The following is an 18,643-nucleotide window of genomic DNA, read 5'->3' as shown; positions in this document are numbered from 1 at the left end:
TAATAATAATAATTTACTACTATAGCCAAAAATAGAGTTGTCAATATCTATAGTACGCACTTCTACGACTGAGCAGAATAAACAGCATAGTATGGGGCTACTGCATAGTGCATATATTGACATAATATGTGCATGTAAACTTTGTTATCAACGAATAAGGACATGCAGTAGTTTAATGTACTATAGCCAAAGCAAGCAGCCAAGCAGTCATCCTTTCGTGTCGTGTTTCGTGTATAGACGACATCCATCCATGCTCTTGGGTCTTGGCATACAAATGTAGCCAAATCTTCACCTTCAGTATAACTCTCGAGGTTATGAGATCAAGTCTTTGTAAGATATGGACCGTAAGGTACTATGGTGATTGGTGAAGTATATAGTACTTACAATACACATGTACTTAGAATGGCATACATACTCATTGCATGCATCTACTATGAATTTGCAGTATGATCCTCTCTCGGTGTGTGCTTAGGTTGGGCGTATGTGATGTAAAAATGAAGAGAACAAAGTCGGATGTTAAAGGGATAACCTAGTTATTGTGAAGAGGAGCTAGTGATCCAACAAGGCATGATGATGGTGTGGTTTATCGTACATGACACTAGTGCTTGGTCCTATCAAAGGGGAACATGTTTAGTAGAGACGGTATCAGAAACACATATACTCGGTATAAAGTAAAAATCACTCGAGTCGTGAACGTATACCCAGTGTGCCCAAACCATCTCATGACGGCCTTTCTGAAATGCATTCCAGGAACGTAGCGCAACCGACAAGAGAGCCAATATGCTACACGTTGCCCCTTTCCCCTGTCAACTCGAATAATTGATAATTGGTACAAGATGTGGTAATACCAGTGAACAAGTTCATGACAGTGGGGTTTTCATTAAATGAAGCTATATCCCCTCAACTGTTCTAAGTGTGATTAATTATATCACATGAACAAATACTACTGCCATTTTGGCATTTGTTACTCAGAGTTTCAGACTGTGAACCCAAAATAACTGCGAAGTACAGCGAATATTAAACCTGTTACATCTTATGGATAAAAAAAGGAGGTATATTACATTGTTCATTTTAATTTCTGACTTTTTGCTTCAATGCTCCTGCCGCATTGTATACGAAAAATATTCACCAAAAAAAAAAAAAAAAATAAATAAATAAAAAAAAAAACCTTGTACCAAAAAATGTAGCAAAAAGTTCTACATGCTACTTGCACTGCCTATTAAGTGATGAATTTACATCACAATGAGAAACCCTATAGATGACATTCATGGATTGCAAAAAAAAAAAGGAAAAAAAAAAAAAAAAAAGAGAGCAATTTTTCTCATGGATGTTGTTTTAAGTAGGGAACATACGTCTAATTCATGCCAGTATGTCACTGCTCTATGGATCATCATCATACAGCGTGTCTTGAGAAGGCGAGGTTGAGATCATCACAATTGGTTCTCCATTGTATTGAAATTCAGAAAGTGCCGATATGTGATCAGCCTGGCAAATTTTGTGGTTTCCTGTAAGATCAATACGTTGAAGATTCCCTGATTCAAAACAATTTAAGTTCATTTCAGAACCAGTTATATAACCTGAAATGAATATGATCAATTAAATCAGTGTAGAAGAACATTCAGCAATCAGCATTGGTAAATGCTGCCGCTATCTGAAAGTAGCTACTCCAGTAGGGCATTTGTACATTTCTAATAGTTTACAAGGTACAGGTTGTTGTACACTTCTCTGAAGCAAGGGTTCTTTCTACTAAGAACTGTATTTCGATTTTAACAACCCAACCCTGATTAATAGTTCCCGACTTACCAGGTTAAAGAGCATAAACAGAACATAGGCTGCCAAATGAAGATTTGATCAATTTCTGAATTTCTATATCCTTTTGGCAACAACCTGGCCCATGATCAACTCTAGCCTAGAGCAGCTACTCCAAAATAGTCACTTAACAAGAATGTTGAGAATATAGGCTAACATGGAAGGTCAAAGCATGAGAGCTATACGAAAGTATACGTCGGAACTCGGAAACACAAGTTAATAATTTTAATATAAACATATTAAAAATCACTACAAGATACTAGGAATTTGTTGACTGAAATCACGATATATGGCTTTACAAAAGTAGGTCTGTTTTGCACCATCTTAGAGCCATCCTGACCCTGTTGATTTTTCTCTTTGAAGGTTGATTTGAAAGGACCAAGTTGAAGTTTAGAGCTTCACTCAGACTGCAATCCCAAACAGAATACAACAGATAAAATATATGGCAAAGGGCAACACAAGGCAATCAATGTTAGGTTTGTGTTTCTAGAGAGGGCCGGGGCTCAAGCTGAACACTATTTTCAGCATCATTATTCCTTTTGGACCTACGAGGAGCGTTAATTTTATGTCCCCAGGCTGAGTTCAAGAGCTTTGGGAGCCTCATTGACTACAAAAATTAGAATTTGGGTGGATTAGAAAAACAGTTTTCCTTACAAATCACAATCTCATCCCGGCAGGGTGCTTAGAACATATGTTTAAATTGCTTATTCCAGGGAGCTCTTATTCCCTGCTAATCTGGACAATGGAATGATTTATTTTTTTAAATAGATTTTCTCTATTGTAAGAGGCCAGATGGTCCTTCCAGTTCTATTAATGACATAGGCAACCAAAAAAGAATTTTATTTAAAAAAACACAAGAGGACTGCAAACTATGTTGATGTTTATCAAGCAATATAGAGTCAATTAACAAATTTGGAATGCTTAAGCAGTAAGATGCAGTTTCCTACTGATAACAGGGTGACTTCTGGTATATTTCCAAACAAAGCAGTTGCTCATGAATCAAAAAGTAAAAGAAAATTACTTGGCAGTGGTTACCATTTGAATTCTGCTATAATTTTTTATTTTCACTGTTGCATACCTTTAGCTGTTGTGAGGGCTGAACATATAATTTTCAAGGATTCCGAGGGCATTAAATTGTATCCTACATGCACATCAACAAGTTCTGAAGCTCTAGAGATAAGATCTTCAAGAAATTCCGCAGCTTGGATACCCCCACGATTCTCACTGTGAAAACATAGCAATTCAACATTCAAATTGATTAAAAATTATTGGAAAAGTCGCAAAAAGGGATCCAAGAAGTACCTTATGTTAATGCTGATTAGCTTCACCACATCTGGCATATTAATCCTCAGTTCTAAAAATCCAGATGAACCTAGGCCAATGTCCCTTATATCAAGCGACCTTATAGATGTGTGCATAAAATCTCCGAGTAATGGTGCTATTTGGCTTCAGAAATATGACAAGATATCATCATTTACAAGTAAAACAACATTCACCAAAATAAATAGAGATTTTGAAGGAAAAAAAACTAACCTTCCAAGATCATTATCTGCCAGAGAAAGAGAAGTCAGAGGGTATTTTAATGCCAAAAGAACTTCCAGAAGTTCAGTTGCTCCATTACAGGAGAGCTTACAGTTCTTCAAATTAAGATTGGCAAGGGGAAAGTGTTCAAAAGTCTTGACAAAGTAGGGGATTAAACACCTGCGATGTCAAGAAAAGTTTCATAAAACTATAGCTCACTGTTGAAATTGGCAGGAAGTTGTCAAAAAAAAAAAAAAGGCCAAGACAACAAACTCACTTGATCCCATCATCCTCAAAGGGATTGTCATCTAAATCCAGAGTTTCCAAAACTGGCATATGAATGAGTGCAGATGCAAGGTCTTCAAGGTCATTCTTCCGCAAATTGTTGCCCCTATAGTAAGAGATAGATCTTAATCAAACAACTTCCACATACACGGATGGAGAGGAGGGAACTTATTAAAGAGCAAAAAAAAGACAAAGTTTTATGACATCAATATCCTAGTAACCAAAATAAAGTAGTACAAAGCTAAAGCTGCCATAACAAGAACCTACAAAAATTGAAAACAAGATTTACTATTAGTCAGTTATTGCAGACACGAAATTCATGGAAGTAGTAAAGACTGAAAGTGGACACTTTATTTAGCTCAGAGTGCAGCTTCATCAGGGAAGTTTCACATAGGTCCCCAACAGATTGTTCTCTTCCATGCCCAACAGCATTCAACACCAGAGAGGCAGTTAATCGTAAACAAATTCGCATAGTTAAGTCCTGTATGAAGTCTTCATTAAAATAATGGTGTATATAGATAAATGTGGCACGATATCTTTTTTCTCGGTACGCTACTTTTGCACGAGGAAATCAGCAAAAACAAAGCTCAGAAAATCTTTTAAGCCAGTAAAAGCATGTCGTAAACTAGGTTCCCTGTTCAAAATTTTGGTTGGCATTTAATACACCAGTCCAGCAAATAAAGTTTCTCATAGAGCTTTCATTCAATGGAATTCTGCCAAACAGATTCTTAGCCAACTGGGTATATGATATACTCCCTTACAACACATGAATACTTGTAAAACATCCAGAGGCAATAGGTGGATTAAATTGTTCCATTACTTCCATGGGTGCAAAAAAACCTGCCAGACTGTCACTGAGTTGAGAATATGAATTTCACAAATGTTTTGAATTATCTTTTTCCTTTCTTTGACAGTATAAAGTATGACTTCAACTGGATTTTGGGATATTAATCGATTTCATGTAATTACAGGAGGTAGCTGACGGAACTGTAAGAAACTCTAATTCAGAACAAAGAACCAGATTTGAATCAGATCAAGGTTATTTTGGTGCAGAAATGACAAATTGGGAATCAAAGAAAATGAAGTTAGAAAAAGCAGCCAAATGAGCAAAATGAGATCAATTGAGAAGCACTGAATTGGGAGGAAGGGGGTTTCTGTGAAAGGATTCATCTGAGATAAGAGTAAAATGTTCACATGTTCCACTGTTCGTCTCATTTATTATCCAAGCACTTTTGATCAAATCTGGTCAGGGATAAGCCCAAAATCTTAATAAAATCAAATTCGAACATTGATAATAGAGTGTGGAAAGTATGGAATCAAAGAGAGTTTCTAAACCACTCCCTTTGTTGGAAGTATGTCCTAGGCAATGATAGTTCATAGGATTAGATACAAATAACGAATAATTAGTTATATGATCAGATACAAACGGATGAATTGAACTATTTTTTCCACCATAAAACACGTGAGAAGAGATAAAAGGGAGAAAAACTCTCCTTGCACAGTTGCACATCGATCTAAGTTGTCAACTTGTAATGGACCGAGTAATTGGGCCTGCTGTTAAGCCACCTATACTCAAGCAATATCAGAGGAGGGGTAAGGTCGTCCAAACTGGATTTCCACCAATCACTACAGCAGCAACATATGAGGAGGTGGCGCAAGAGGACAATGTCAATTAAAAGAAGCAGAGGGCAGTAGCAACTTTGGGTAGTGGAACCTTGGCAAAACAATGACAGTGAATGAAGACAAGAATTAAGGACAGCTAGCTAGTACTAAGGGGCCGTTTGGTTTACACGGGGTAAACGGAATGGAATGAACAAAGGGAAAGAAAGAGAATGGAATGAAATTACCCAAAATTATGTAAGTTGTTTGTTTTAAAAACAAAGGGAAACACTATCACCAACTTCACCACCACACAACCACCACACAGCCACCTTATTTCTTCAATTCCCACATTTCCCAGCCACCACCCAGCCCCCCACCAACTCGCCGCACATCCCCAACCACCACTCACCGCCCTTCGCCCCCCACCAAACGCTCCCCTGCTGCTTGTCGCCGCTGCTCGCCCCGCTGCTCACTGCTCGCTGCTGTTCTCGGCGAGGGTGTTAGCAGTGGTGGGTTTGGGTTGTGGGGGTCTCGGGGATGGTGAGTCGATCTGGGGTGTCGGCGATGGTGAGCTGGTGGGTTTGGGTTTGTGAAATTGTGAGGGTGTCAGATCTGGGTCTTATCGGTGGGCGGCGGTGGTCGGGGAAGGGGTGGAGGTGGTCGGGGAAAGGGCAGCGATGGTGGTGGAGGTGTGACTGGTGGCAGTTGGGTGGTGAGGGTAAGGTAAAAGGGTGGTGGCTAGTGTGGGTGTGGTGGTGGATGGGTGGCTAAGGAAAGGGAATGGGAAAGTCTAGGGGGGGATGGGGAATGAAGTTAGAAGGATTTGGGTTAATGGAGGGGGTAAAGGGAATGAAAGAAAGTGTCTAACAAACAACAACAAAGGGAATCGGCTCAGTTGATTCCCATTCCCTTTGATGAATACCCCCAACCAAACGGCCCCTAAGTTGTAACCCTTGTGTATAAATTACGAGGTTAGGGTAAGAAGGAGGTTATGTGATTAGACTGATTTGAATTGAGCTTTGTATCCTAAAGATACTATTTTGGAGAGTGGTAGACTGAAGCTACCATTTTATCTTTTCCTTTCATTAATCAAACACCATTGCTAGCTGCCTCATTTGCTCTGTTTTCATTATTGTTGATCTCTGTTTTCGTGCATATTAGTGTAGGCGAGGGTTGAGTCCCTCACAAGACTCTTGTTGCGGTTCGATGTTGTGTGCCAACCATCAGAGGGGATTCAATTGAAGTTCTAAATTTTGTAACCTGGTTGAATTGGCTAGGGAAAGCACGCATAAAAGTATATCAATTTCAAGATAGATTCATAAGTAACATGTGTATCATTCGATGCTTTTTGCAAACCTTGTTTTCATAATTCGAAGACCCTTGACAGCAATAACCATTCCAAATCTAACAAAAATGAAAGATGAAAAAGCCAAATGTATCTAACTGTGAGTTAATCAATAAGTTGATGAGAATTCTAAGATATATTCGCAGAACATTTATCTTCAAGGCTTTTCATTGATTACACCGATAATAGGTTGTTCTTGTGTTGTTTTACAAAAGAGCTCTTAGGGCTTGGTCTAGTAGAGTAAGCTGAACGTTAGGCTGGTTGGTTCGCTACATACATATTTCTAAGAGTAGTAACGTGGACATGTAAACGTGGAATGCATGACAAAGAACATTGTGTTTGTGTCAAAGTTGTTGTAGATGATGAAGATTTGTTAGTATTATGCTTGTCACACATTGCTTATGCTAGAAACGTTTAGTGAATTGTTTGTTTATTTTAATTTTTAAATTTTTTTTTTTTTTGATGCATTAGTGGGCCAAGCCCAAAGAGAAAACAAGCAAACAGTAAGCTACAAACCGAAGTTCAGGCACCCTCACTATGTCCTCCCAAAGTCGGTCCTTTATTTCGATTGGAGGAGTATCGAAATAAACGACCCTTTCTTCGAGAAGAACCCCTACATTAACAAGAGAATCTGCTACACTTCCCTTATTGGGAAGTTGCAAATTTATTAAGAATTCACTATATCAGCTAGAACAAAGCCTGAGAAGTTAGTTTCAAAGTGGACTACTTTTCTTCATAGTCATCGAAAAATGCATTATCAGTTGCATCACTTCAGTCTGCACCTAACATTTGATTAATTTGGTTGGTGAAGGTAATACAGTCTATACCTTAAATTAAGCACACGTAAAGACTGCAAAGACTTGCTCCTTTTGCAAGACAAGGCTTGATTGGAAGAGCTGCACCGAAAATCAGAAAGCCAGCCTGAAATCTGCAGTAAAGTGAAAACTTATATTGATAATATGAACTTCACAACAAAGAGGACAAACATTTGATGTGAGTTGTTCCAAATTTTAAGATGATTCTGATTAAGAAAGAAAGCACACAGGGCTTTAAATAGGCAGATGATAAAGTTTGCTTACATTGTTATCTGATAGTTCTAGGGTGGAGAGAGCAGATGAAGCATCAAGAAGTGCCGTGAGAGTCAATTTAGCATAATTTCTCCCAATATGGTCATCACAAAGGCTTAATGACTCCAGTGATCTGCAGTGACAAGGAAATTCAACAAAAAGCAAATCTGATACAAGAGGAAAGATGATTGAGAAGTAAAGCGTCATATTAATGATCCATGAGCTTGCTGATTTGAATTTCACTAAAAATGTTCCCCAACATGGGTCTCTGTCAAGACAATGAAAATACTCCAACTTCAAATAACAAATTCTAAGAACAAAATAGGGAAATAATTACAAGGAATGCACCTTGATGATAGAAAGGAGACAAGCTTTGGCGGAAAAGACGCAGGATTTTCTTCTAAAAATTTTGATGCTTTCACAGAAAAATGTTTCACTCCATGTGCTTGTGTACCTTCCATTTCCAATGTATTACAGATTACCTCCAAAACTGCCAATGAAAACTTGCAGTTGACAAATTCCAGAGATGTTATTGTTTCTCTGTTCTGGTTCAGTATCATGCATAATCCATCATGCTGCAACAACATATGACATATACTCTTAGAAAACACCAGATGTACATACAAATGCCTCTTTCAGTCAGATAATGGCACTTTAACACACATTTTCTTTGCTGTTTCTCCTATGTGAAAAGGATCTATATCCCACAATCAACCTTGTACCATTTCAATGCATAATATTCAGTGGTATAAAGAAAGAATTAGATATTTGTCTAGATAGCGCAGCACAGCCATCAAAATTTAAGATTAGAATTAGGTTTTAATGTTTTATTTTGAGTTCCCTGGGTAAAGCATACTGAATCAGAAGTTACCTATTTCAAAAGGATTGACTACTTTCAAAAACACATTGGTGACAGCACATTAACTACTTGCATCTACAAATATGAACGCAATTAATCATTGAATAGGTTGAAACTTCGAGACAAATGAGCATTCACTCTTTCGCAAGCACTGAAATTAGAGCCAAAGTACTCGAAAGAGCCTACAATTATTGCTTGAAGGAAACTTACTCAAATTTTTTTTTTTCCCTTCATGTTTTAGGAAAAGGGTCCATACTCTCCATAAAATGGGACAAACACAGTCTAGTAAAAACAATCTAGGAGTTATTAGATAGTTAAGTATTGTTAATAGTGCATTGACAAACTTTAATGGTTTTTGGGGTTTCAAAACTTCAAAAGACAACATCCAAATCAAGGTAAAAGGTATTCCATTTCATCAATTTTATTTAGTTCAATATGTAATTTAATGCTCATTATCTTTATATCTATAAATTACTACTTGGAATCATTGCCATATATCCGCTTAAACTACACCAATTAAATAGTTCTTACACGCCCTGGCCCAGCGCCTTAACCCGTAAAGATGCTAGATAAGTTACTTTGTCCTGTGCTAATTCAGAACATAATAAAACTCCAGAAAAGACACGGAAAATTTTGCTCCAACCAAAAGCACCACAAAATTGGCATAAGAGCATTGTCCCCTCTATTGTGCCACAACACCTTCTTTCCATTGTCCTTAACAAACCTCGAAAATTAAATTATTAGCCAATCGGCCAATCCACCACTGTCAAAGGGTAAACCAATTAACCAACATTCAAGATCCTAGGCAAACAATCACTTCCAAAAGTAACTTGCCATTTCACAATAAAGGAAAACATGTGAGCAGGACACACTAGCGCTTCGGCACAACAAAAAAATATCAGGTGAAAGAACTATAGCATCAACGTACACCATTGAAGCATGTCAGTATAATTCTATCAAAATGCCAAATAATTGCCGATCTCTAAACAAAAGCTCTCACCTTTAAAGGAACTTTTCCAATCAAATTTACTATCAGGTCAAACAACAGAGTAAAGACTTACTTAAAAACCTCCCTTTAGAGTTCCCCATCCATATATTTAAATCCTATACTGCAGTCAATTGAAGGTTGAGATCCTCCAGACACAGGGGCATTATGTAGATAAGAACATTAGTGGTATAATCAGGTTATTAAACATAAAAAGTTTGCCCTCCTCTTTGAACATCTATTCAAGAACAAATGCGAGAGACCGAGAAACAGCCCCAATCTTGAACCTCAGTAGAGCCGTAGAGGGAAGAATAAGTGAACACCCCTGAAATAAATATTCATAGACAACCACGTGTAACTCTGGCAACAATTTCCTCTGTGGATCCCAACCATTTTGGTGCTAACCAGAATTTTCTCTTATGACTCAATGCCAAGGGGACACTGAATCACGAGGGGCGGGCCACAACCATCTATACACAAGCACAGTCTTTTTAGCCACCACCTTCCCAGATGACACGACACACGAATTCCAAACCCACGAGGTGATCTTTCTAACATCAATAGACCCAGACCACAGAAAATTCCCCATCATCTTCTCAATCCAACTATACACTCACAGGTGTTTTGAATAAGGAAAGTTAGTAAAGAGTGATACTATAATTCAGTTAGTTTTCTAGTACTTTGAAATTAAAAGCAAACATACAATAAGCAGCCGTAAATGCTTTTACAATTTCACAAACGCAAGGTACATATAAAAATTAGTAACTGCAATAATGTTTGACGCGCCAACATGAAGCTACTAGAAGAAGGGAGCTGAATATAGCTCAGACTTATGAAGAATCATAAAATTTTAAGATACCGGGACTCACGTGCATGTCAGAGGAAAGTCTCCTTAGCAACAAACCTTGCAGCTTGCTGTTTGCTAGTAATTGCTGCAATAGAGCATAATTATCAGAGAACAATATAAGATGCTATGTAAAAACCAAGAAATCAAAGCACACCCAAAAAAAAAAATAAAAAAAAAATAATAATAATAAAAAGAAAGAGATAAAGGGAGAGAGAGAAGCAAAAATCAATCCCAAAACAAAATTAAAGAGAAAGGGAAGAAGTCAAGAGCCTGTAAACTTGGGTTAATTTCAAAGGATTAGCATAGTTTAACGTCTTGTTTGCGCTAGAGTACATTTGATAACAAATTTGACATTGAATTAGGTTTACAATTCACTAAGAGAGAGTCAGTCAGACCTTCAACAAAACGTTGTAGAGTAATGCAAATAAATAATCATGTCGTCCATGTAGCATATATAATATATTAATATACAACGTATGGACTTAATGGTTAAGGAATTTATGTTAAGGATGATGCCCTTACAAGTTAATATGATATATATTTTTTACTTTATCTTGGTTAGGTTAGTTTTTATTCAAACCCCTGCCAGGCTTCAAAATTTTCATATAAGTCCAATTTTGATCTCTATTATCCTAATGAGATATAATCTACGTGACCAGTGACTATTAATGAGAGGTAGAAATTACAAGGTGTTCTATAACACCGTTGGAGACAATCTCCCATCATTAATATCTATGATCCAAAATAGCTTCTTCTTCACCCATCAGCGCACTGGACCCTTTATATGTCAGTTTCTGAGTACGAATATAAGTTCGATGATCAAGATATAGAGAAAAGAAAAAATATGGAAAATGTAAAAAAGATTTTATCATAAAAAACAGACACATCATACCAAAATTTGGTCCAAACATGATAGATTTCAAAGGGATGACATCAAAGGGGATTGTTGAGGAGAAAATACGAGCAGTTGACAACTAGCAACTCCGACAGTTAACAATTAATCTGTACAGCATAATGTGACAATCATCATGCCGTTAAACTTGTACACAAAATAAAAAAATTAATTAAGAAAAGTTTAATAAGCCCTGGGAAGGCCTTGACATACAACGACCAGGAAAACAGCTTGATCCCAAAGAGATGAACAAGACTAGAAGTAGTAGCTCAATCAAGGATTATTATATCACTCCTTTACAACACACATGGGCATACAGCAACCATGAAAGCAGGCTGCCAGTTCTCCCAGCCCGTCCAAGGCCCAAACCAGCATAAGTCACCAGGAAATTATCAAATTTAGAAACTTGGTAAACCACCAACTCACCTTATGCTGTAGTGTCCTGGTATTAAGATAGATGCCGACATTTTTTTAAATAAGGCCATGTTGCACATCATTGCAAGAGTGCAAGAGTGCAAGTGCAATACTTTTCAGCTTTACAGATATCTAATTTACTTGTGACTAGTTTTTAAGAGAGAAATTTGCACATAACTGGTTCTACATACTGCAGACCAGTATGTGCAAAAACAGTTTAAGTAAAAGTTATTAAAATCGGGATTCTACTTTGAATCGGAAGGGGCTATCAGAATCGAATCGTAAGATTCCACCGACATGCATAATCAAGACATCAAATATAAATTTAATTAAATATATTGAAATTATGAGTTTGAAACCTAATTATTGATAGATAATAGTTATTTACCCATTAAGCTATCAATATTTGACAATATATATTTATAAAAACCTATATAAACATGTTTGTTACTTGTAAGGATTTCGCTACTTCAGAAAAATATGTGAAATCGGGTAGAATCGTAAATCGAATCGTATGATATACATAAATCGTAAAATCGTAAGATTTTAAGATTTAAATCGGGATTTTAATAACAATGAGTTTAACTCAAATGGGAACTGCCCAATCCATATTCTGGCAAGAAGGTATCACCACTTTTCCAGAATCCACAAGATCATATTCCTCAAGTCTACATACCAAAGCTGATTATTAATGCTTTCTCAATGTTCCACCAAAATGTCATCGAATATCAACAACCTACACCATTTTTACCCCAGGGCTACAAACTGATAATAATGAACTCTATCATCTTTGATATCTTTAACCAAAATAATCCGCAATTCCAAAGCGGCAAAGCCTATCAGCCACACCAAAAGGAACCTGTGCCAAATAGATTATGCTTTAAAGAAAATTCGGATGAGAGTGAGAGGAAATATAAACTCCTTTTTACTTGTATAGCCTTTATACAACTACAGGGCATTGAACTCCTCACCCACCACATGGATAAAAACTCGAATTATTAAGTGGTGATAGGCTACCATTTAAAACCAGCCAAGAACAAAACCTCAAGATGGACAAACTACCATCCCTCCCCTTATTTATTTAAAAAGGACTTGGCCAGATAGATGCTATTTCCACACCTAATAAGCTCAACATACTGAAAAGAAATACATTCTTGAACTTATGTACATAATATGGAAAGTTGGAATATTCTTTATGACAAACTACAAACAGTGGCGGAGCCACATTGTGTCCTGGCAGGGCACGTGCCCTACCAGGTTTAGATATAAAAATAAAAAAAATAAAAGGTCAAATTTTTGTTTAAATAGAATACAAAGTGCAATATTATATTATGTTTGAGCTTACTAGTAGCCTAATGGTTAGAGCATTACCTTTTCAATCAAAGGTCATGGGTTCTAACCTCTTGCCCAACATTCTTTATTTTTTTTCCCTCTTTTTTTCTTTTCTTTTCTTTTCTCTTAATGTTCTATTCATCCAATTTCCCAAATAACACAAAAACTTACCAACATAATAGTTTGATCACATTGGGCAAGATTATTGATGATATAATGATATGCTTTCAAAACTTGAAAACTAGAAGTTTTATTTTAATATTTATTTTTACATGTATGAGTATACTTGAATTGTTACTTATAAATCCTTATAATTAGTATTTTGGATCATCCTATTTGATACGAAAAATCTATCTAGTGATTCCAAACCTATTATAAACGATCTAAAAAAACACGAGGTTATTGTTTAAAGTCTTGAATAGGAGTAACATTTGATGTATTTTTTTGAATAATAAAGGTTTGACAAATACAATTTCCAAGTAATTTTGAATCTTGATATTTTGAACATTCTTTCACAAATGTGTCTGGATTTTTTTTTTTTTTTATTTTTTTTTTTGATAAAATGGTTTTAGATAGTATGGTGCATTACCAAAAATCCTGGCTCCGCCACTGACTACAAATATAGCACATAGACCTCCTACCCTTCCGCAAGTGAGCCATTCATAAAATGGACCCACCCTCTCCTTACCCCCCCCCCCCCCCCCCTAAAAAATAAATAAAAAGAATCCGTCTCCAACCACCAAATTACTTCTCAGGTATCATATTTGTCAATATCAAGAAGCAAAGGAGAAGAAAGAAGATAACATTGAATACACCTCCCACATTTGAATTTTTTATTCCAGCACTAATTACTTGATGCAAATAGCTCTATCTCTAGCACAAGCTTTTTCCGGATCAATCCAGCACAACGACCCTTATTACCTATGTTCATTGTCCACTGCAGATTACATTTGAACCCAAACCAGAGTCAATCTAAAGAGAAACATCAATTTGACTGACCATATATAGCCGATTTGGTCGTTAACACAAAGAATAATAATTAATGGCAATCGAAAGGGGGGAGGAGAAAAAGTGACTATCTGTGGTTTTCTGCAGCTGACAACGGCTGGGATTCTGGGATGACAAGAAGGGAGAAGGCAAAAGGATGGAAGACTGGTTAAAATACAATTTACTGAAAATAGCTAATTGATGATGAGATGTAACAAATAATGATACACAAGAGCGAGACAGAGCATTTGAACTCCCTCTAAAATTGAGTCAGTGTTAACATCTAATGCCATGAAAAATAAAACAGTAGAACGTATGAATCAAATCCTAGATCAGTGAAATGCTCAAACTTGACCAGAAAAAAGTAAATGGTAGCTTTCTTGTCACATTTTTTACTCTGAGTACTCACTCTACTCAGACACCAGCAGGAATAACAAAATTTGTCCAGCTTACAAAAGAATGTTAATTTTCCTATTATTATATCATCAATATGAGAGCACATATTTTACTTGCAAGTGATATAAAAAGAATTATTTTGTAAAGAATACATTCAATCACTAGTTTAAGCTTTACCGTACAATACTTATCTCTGCTGCAACCCCAAAAATCAGAAAGTAGATCAAATATTACTTCAACTAGAAGTCAAGGTTATCTACTAAGTGTGAATCATCAGGATCCAAAAAGTTAATTTTCAACTTAACCTTCCAAAAGAGATAGGAAATTATCTCTGATATCAAGAAACACACTTCTTTTTACAGAAAACAGTAACACTATTTTTGAAAACATTATTGAATCTTGACAATGTAAAGCAAGTTGCAGTTTATACATCTTTTGCCTTTCAGAACAGGAGATAAGACAGCCACTTACACAAGTTTCCTTATTGCAAAATATGTTCTGAAGCCTCAAAGATCTGCAAGCACAAGAATACCATTTAAGCACCTTCAACTGTCCCAAGATAATTGAACTTCAAATTACAACATGATATTAACCATGCAAACAGATCTTTCCAACAACATAGATGAACAATAAAAGGGTCACCACTATATGCAAGTAAAACCTCAAAGAACACATAAAGTGATGAAAAAGATGATCAAAAGATCTATCCCATAAAAGTATCAATTAACCAGGACAACATGGATACGAACAGCTAATGTATTCTACCTCACATAGCATCCAAAGTCTTTGCAGTGACCACGCAATCTGGAGTAATGATGCATTGAACCTTTAGTTGGTTCCTCATAACCCATGATTTTGATTAGTCCATCTAGAAGTAAATCATAACAATAGGTTAGCACATGAATATGCAAAAGAAAAATATTCAACTAGAGATCCAACAACCAAGTTACACGGCAAGATGAAAGACATATGAGAGCTGAATACATATTGGAATTGACAGGAAAATTACTTTTGTCAGGAAGTTTCGGGACAAAATTATTTATATTTTCATAAATTCCTAAAGAAACAAAAAGCAAAAAGAATAAACACAAGAAACTGCAGAAGCATATAGATGAACACAATAGCAAACCAAAGTCAAATGGGCAATCTGGCTGGACTGCTGGATCATAACATCAGTTCAACTAATTACCAGAGCTTCCACCAAATAAAGTTTTTATCCCATGCCCCATATTCAATAACTGTATGGCAGATGAATTGGCTAAATAAAAAATATTGGTAGCCCACTATAATAATGTTTCAAAATAATATAAAGCCAATCTAACACATCAAAACTTCACATCCAATTAAACCTTGAAGAAAGCATCGAGGTACCTGGAATTTGAACATCCCCAACACATCCATTAAAAGACGGTAACATAGCTCTCTCTGCAGCTGCATCAAAGCAACTAACATTTGGGTGAGAAGCCTGAAAATAAGTAATGATCAAATGAAATTTTGATTGAAAAAATGAGCTAGCTTATTTTGTCGTTTCACATACTTCTGAAGATGCAGCTCCCAATACTTATGTTGCCAGTCAAATGTTGCTTCACATTCCAACATACTTTTTTGTGACGAAAGGTTCTCTTGGGAATGCTTGACAAGTTCAGGCCAACGCAAGGAAAATAATGCCTTCCATGCAATTTCGAACTTGCCATATCTGAGAAAGGGTACTGAATATTACAATCCAACTTTGCCGGAAAGGAGAAAGAATGCCATTGAATGAGAATCTTACCTCACACGCTTCCTTCCATTTCCAGAGCAATCATACTCAAGGTCAAACTCAGTCTGTCTCTCCAAAGGCCTGCCAGGATATATAGAATAACACAAAAATAAATATCTAGAACTTGGGGAAATATTTCCAACACTCCATAGACAAAAATAGGTATCCCCTCCTTCGCACCTAGAAGATGTTCATTTTCACAAGGGATGACATTGATGGATGACGGGTATATAATCAACATCACTAGTCATAAATATGTCAAAATTGATGTAACAAAGACGCTTAAATAGATAAGTAAGGCTAGTCATTAAAAAGCTAATCTTGTTTGCTTAATAAACATGAAAAGCAATGCAGCTCAGCATTCCACTCGAGCTTGGTTCAAGCACAAGTGCAAAACTATGATTATATTCAGCAAGCTTGACATCCGCAATAGAAGGTTAGGCTTAATCGGTCCGCAGTCCACACCCCTCTTACTATCCAATAAACTGTTATGAATTACCGCCCATTTTAACTCAAAGACTGAACACATAATTAGCCCTATTCCAATAGTCCTCACAGTACTCTAACTTGTCAATACCAAACCAAATTCAAAGAGCCAAGCATTATTAACTCCTTAAAACTGGCACATTAGCAATACAATGAACAACATACAAGATTATCTACACATAAGCAATACAATCCCCGCCCCGCCCGCCCCGCCTCCCCATAACTTGATAGATCAAATTAAAAAAAACCAAGCAAAATCATCAAATAAAGAGAATTGAAGCGAAAACAAACAATAATATAACCTAATCAGAAGTTGGGTTTTTTTTAATTTTGTGAATTGAAGTGGAAATCAAAGAGTACATACATTTGTAATTGCAATTTTTGGAGGGCTAATGCAGGCAGCTTCTTCAATAAACCATCAAACAGCTCAGTGGGTAGCTCATATATTCCCTGCACAATCTCATCATCTTCCCCTGCAAAAATTTATATTTAAAAAAAAAAAAAATCCCAAGAAAAAAGATGAAAAGTTTGATGTACAAATTAATGAATATTTTAACTAAAATTAGGCAAAAAGAAAATTAAGAATATTATTATACCATAAAGGATGTGACTTTGAAGGGCACCATAGCAGAGGTTCACCAAAGATGGAGTTTTTGCCATTGTTTCGCAATAATTTAACACGATTATGCTGCAATTAGTAAAGTAAATGATTATTTTGAAAAATCAATAAAATTTGGGTATTTAGGATTAAGAGTTAAATGGGGAAAATGAGACAGTTACCAGAAATAATGATAGTAATTATCCGCTAATAATGAGACATTATTAGCTTCAGCTGCAGTTTTGCTGCAGTTGCACAACGCAGAAGAAAAATATATCGTACTCAGTAATGAATAACCCATAACGGCGTGTTTACTTCTTATTTTTTTATGAACTAAAATTAATTTTTTTGAGCTAAAATTATTTTTTACTAGTTTCTGTTATATTTTTTTGTATCTGTTTTTTTTAAATATATATATTTTTGTAACTATTGATTTTTATTAAACTAAAATTATATTTACTACTAGGTAAATTAAAGTATTTTAGCACGGTGATCTATAGTTATAGATGGTTTTTTTTATTTTTTTTTCTTTTCTTTTTAATTAAGTTATAGTTTATTGATTGATAAATATTACTCCTGAATTAGTAGAGAAATAATATAAGTATGTCTTTTGGTTTGATATTTGCATTTTTTAGTTGTAACTTCTAATCTTTTATATAATTGTAGAGTGATTTAACTACAACTTTTCAAAAGCCAAATTCTCAAATCTCATGCATTTGAGGTTTTTATTTTTTATTTTTTATTTTTATTTTTTATTTTTTTATTTATTTTTTAATGTGTTGTTGTTATAACCTCCAATTAAATAACTTCCACTTCATTTTTTTTTTCAAATAACTCCCCCATCTTATACACCGTGCATTAGCACGGATACAATCTAGTCTATATTATAATTGTAGAGACACTTTTCACCAAAATCCTCCAAAACCCAAATGCTCAACTCTCATGCATTTAAAAAAAAAACTACCTATCCAACAACTTTATTTTTATTTATTTTTTATCATTTTTTTTTTAAAAAAAAAAACAATAACTACCCATACAATATTTCTTTTTTGTTTTTTTTTTTCAAGTAACTACTACTAACATTTAACTTTGTGTTTTTTTTTTTTTTTTGGGTACGTAGTATAATATATGACATGCATTAGCACGAGTATACAGTTCCTTTATCAACAATTCGCTATAACACTCAAAATCCCCAACATTTCACTTTTTTTAAAACAATATGTACTAACATTTCACTTTGTTTTACGAGTATTTTTTTGTACATAGTATAATATATGTCATGCATTAGCACGAGTATACATTTCCTTTATCAACAATTCACTATAACACTCAAAATCCCCAACATTTCACTTTTTTAAAAACAATATGTACTAACATTTCACTTTGTTTTACGAGTATTTTTTGGTACATAGTATAATATATGTCATGCATTAGCACGAGTATACAATTCCTTTATCAA

The 18,643-nt window shown here is 35.5% G+C and overlaps 1 protein-coding gene across 1 annotated transcript; it reads right to left on the bottom strand.

Annotated features, from left to right (window-relative positions):
• Positions 1 to 1,031: 1,031 nt before the first annotated feature.
• LOC145616561 (uncharacterized) lies at positions 1,032 to 17,505 on the bottom strand. Its single transcript, XM_081671313.1, has 17 exons — positions 17,367 to 17,505; positions 17,183 to 17,274; positions 16,951 to 17,059; positions 16,113 to 16,181; positions 15,879 to 16,037; positions 15,713 to 15,786; positions 15,107 to 15,209; positions 14,813 to 14,855; positions 10,343 to 10,405; positions 7,978 to 8,204; positions 7,642 to 7,762; positions 7,390 to 7,490; positions 3,608 to 3,721; positions 3,343 to 3,510; positions 3,112 to 3,255; positions 2,888 to 3,033; positions 1,032 to 1,532 (listed from the first exon to the last, which is right to left on the bottom strand). Exons 1-17 carry the CDS (start codon positions 17,483 to 17,485, stop codon positions 1,381 to 1,383), a joined length of 2,004 nt encoding a protein of 667 aa, XP_081527439.1. The 5' UTR covers positions 17,486 to 17,505; the 3' UTR covers positions 1,032 to 1,380.
• Positions 17,506 to 18,643: the final 1,138 nt, after the last annotated feature.

This window comes from Chenopodium album, chromosome 3 (genome assembly GCF_948465745.1).
Source record: "Chenopodium album chromosome 3, dcCheAlbu1.1, whole genome shotgun sequence".
In the NCBI taxonomy this organism is placed as follows: domain Eukaryota; kingdom Viridiplantae; phylum Streptophyta; class Magnoliopsida; order Caryophyllales; family Amaranthaceae; genus Chenopodium; species Chenopodium album.
This window is presented reverse-complemented; position numbering and strand designations above follow the sequence as displayed.

Excerpts from the sequence above, each read along its gene's own strand:
- LOC145616561 (XM_081671313.1), bottom strand. The coding sequence starts at position 17,485 with ATGGGTTATTCATTACTGAGTACGATATATTTTTCTTCTGCGTTGTGC. Across the intron at positions 16,182-16,950 it reads CAAAAATTGCAATTACAAAT|GCCTTTGGAGAGACAGACTG; the intron begins GTATGTACTCTT and ends ATATCCTGGCAG. Across the intron at positions 10,406-14,812 it reads TTTGCAATAAGGAAACTTGT|CAATTACTAGCAAACAGCAA; the intron begins GTAAGTGGCTGT and ends GCTCTATTGCAG.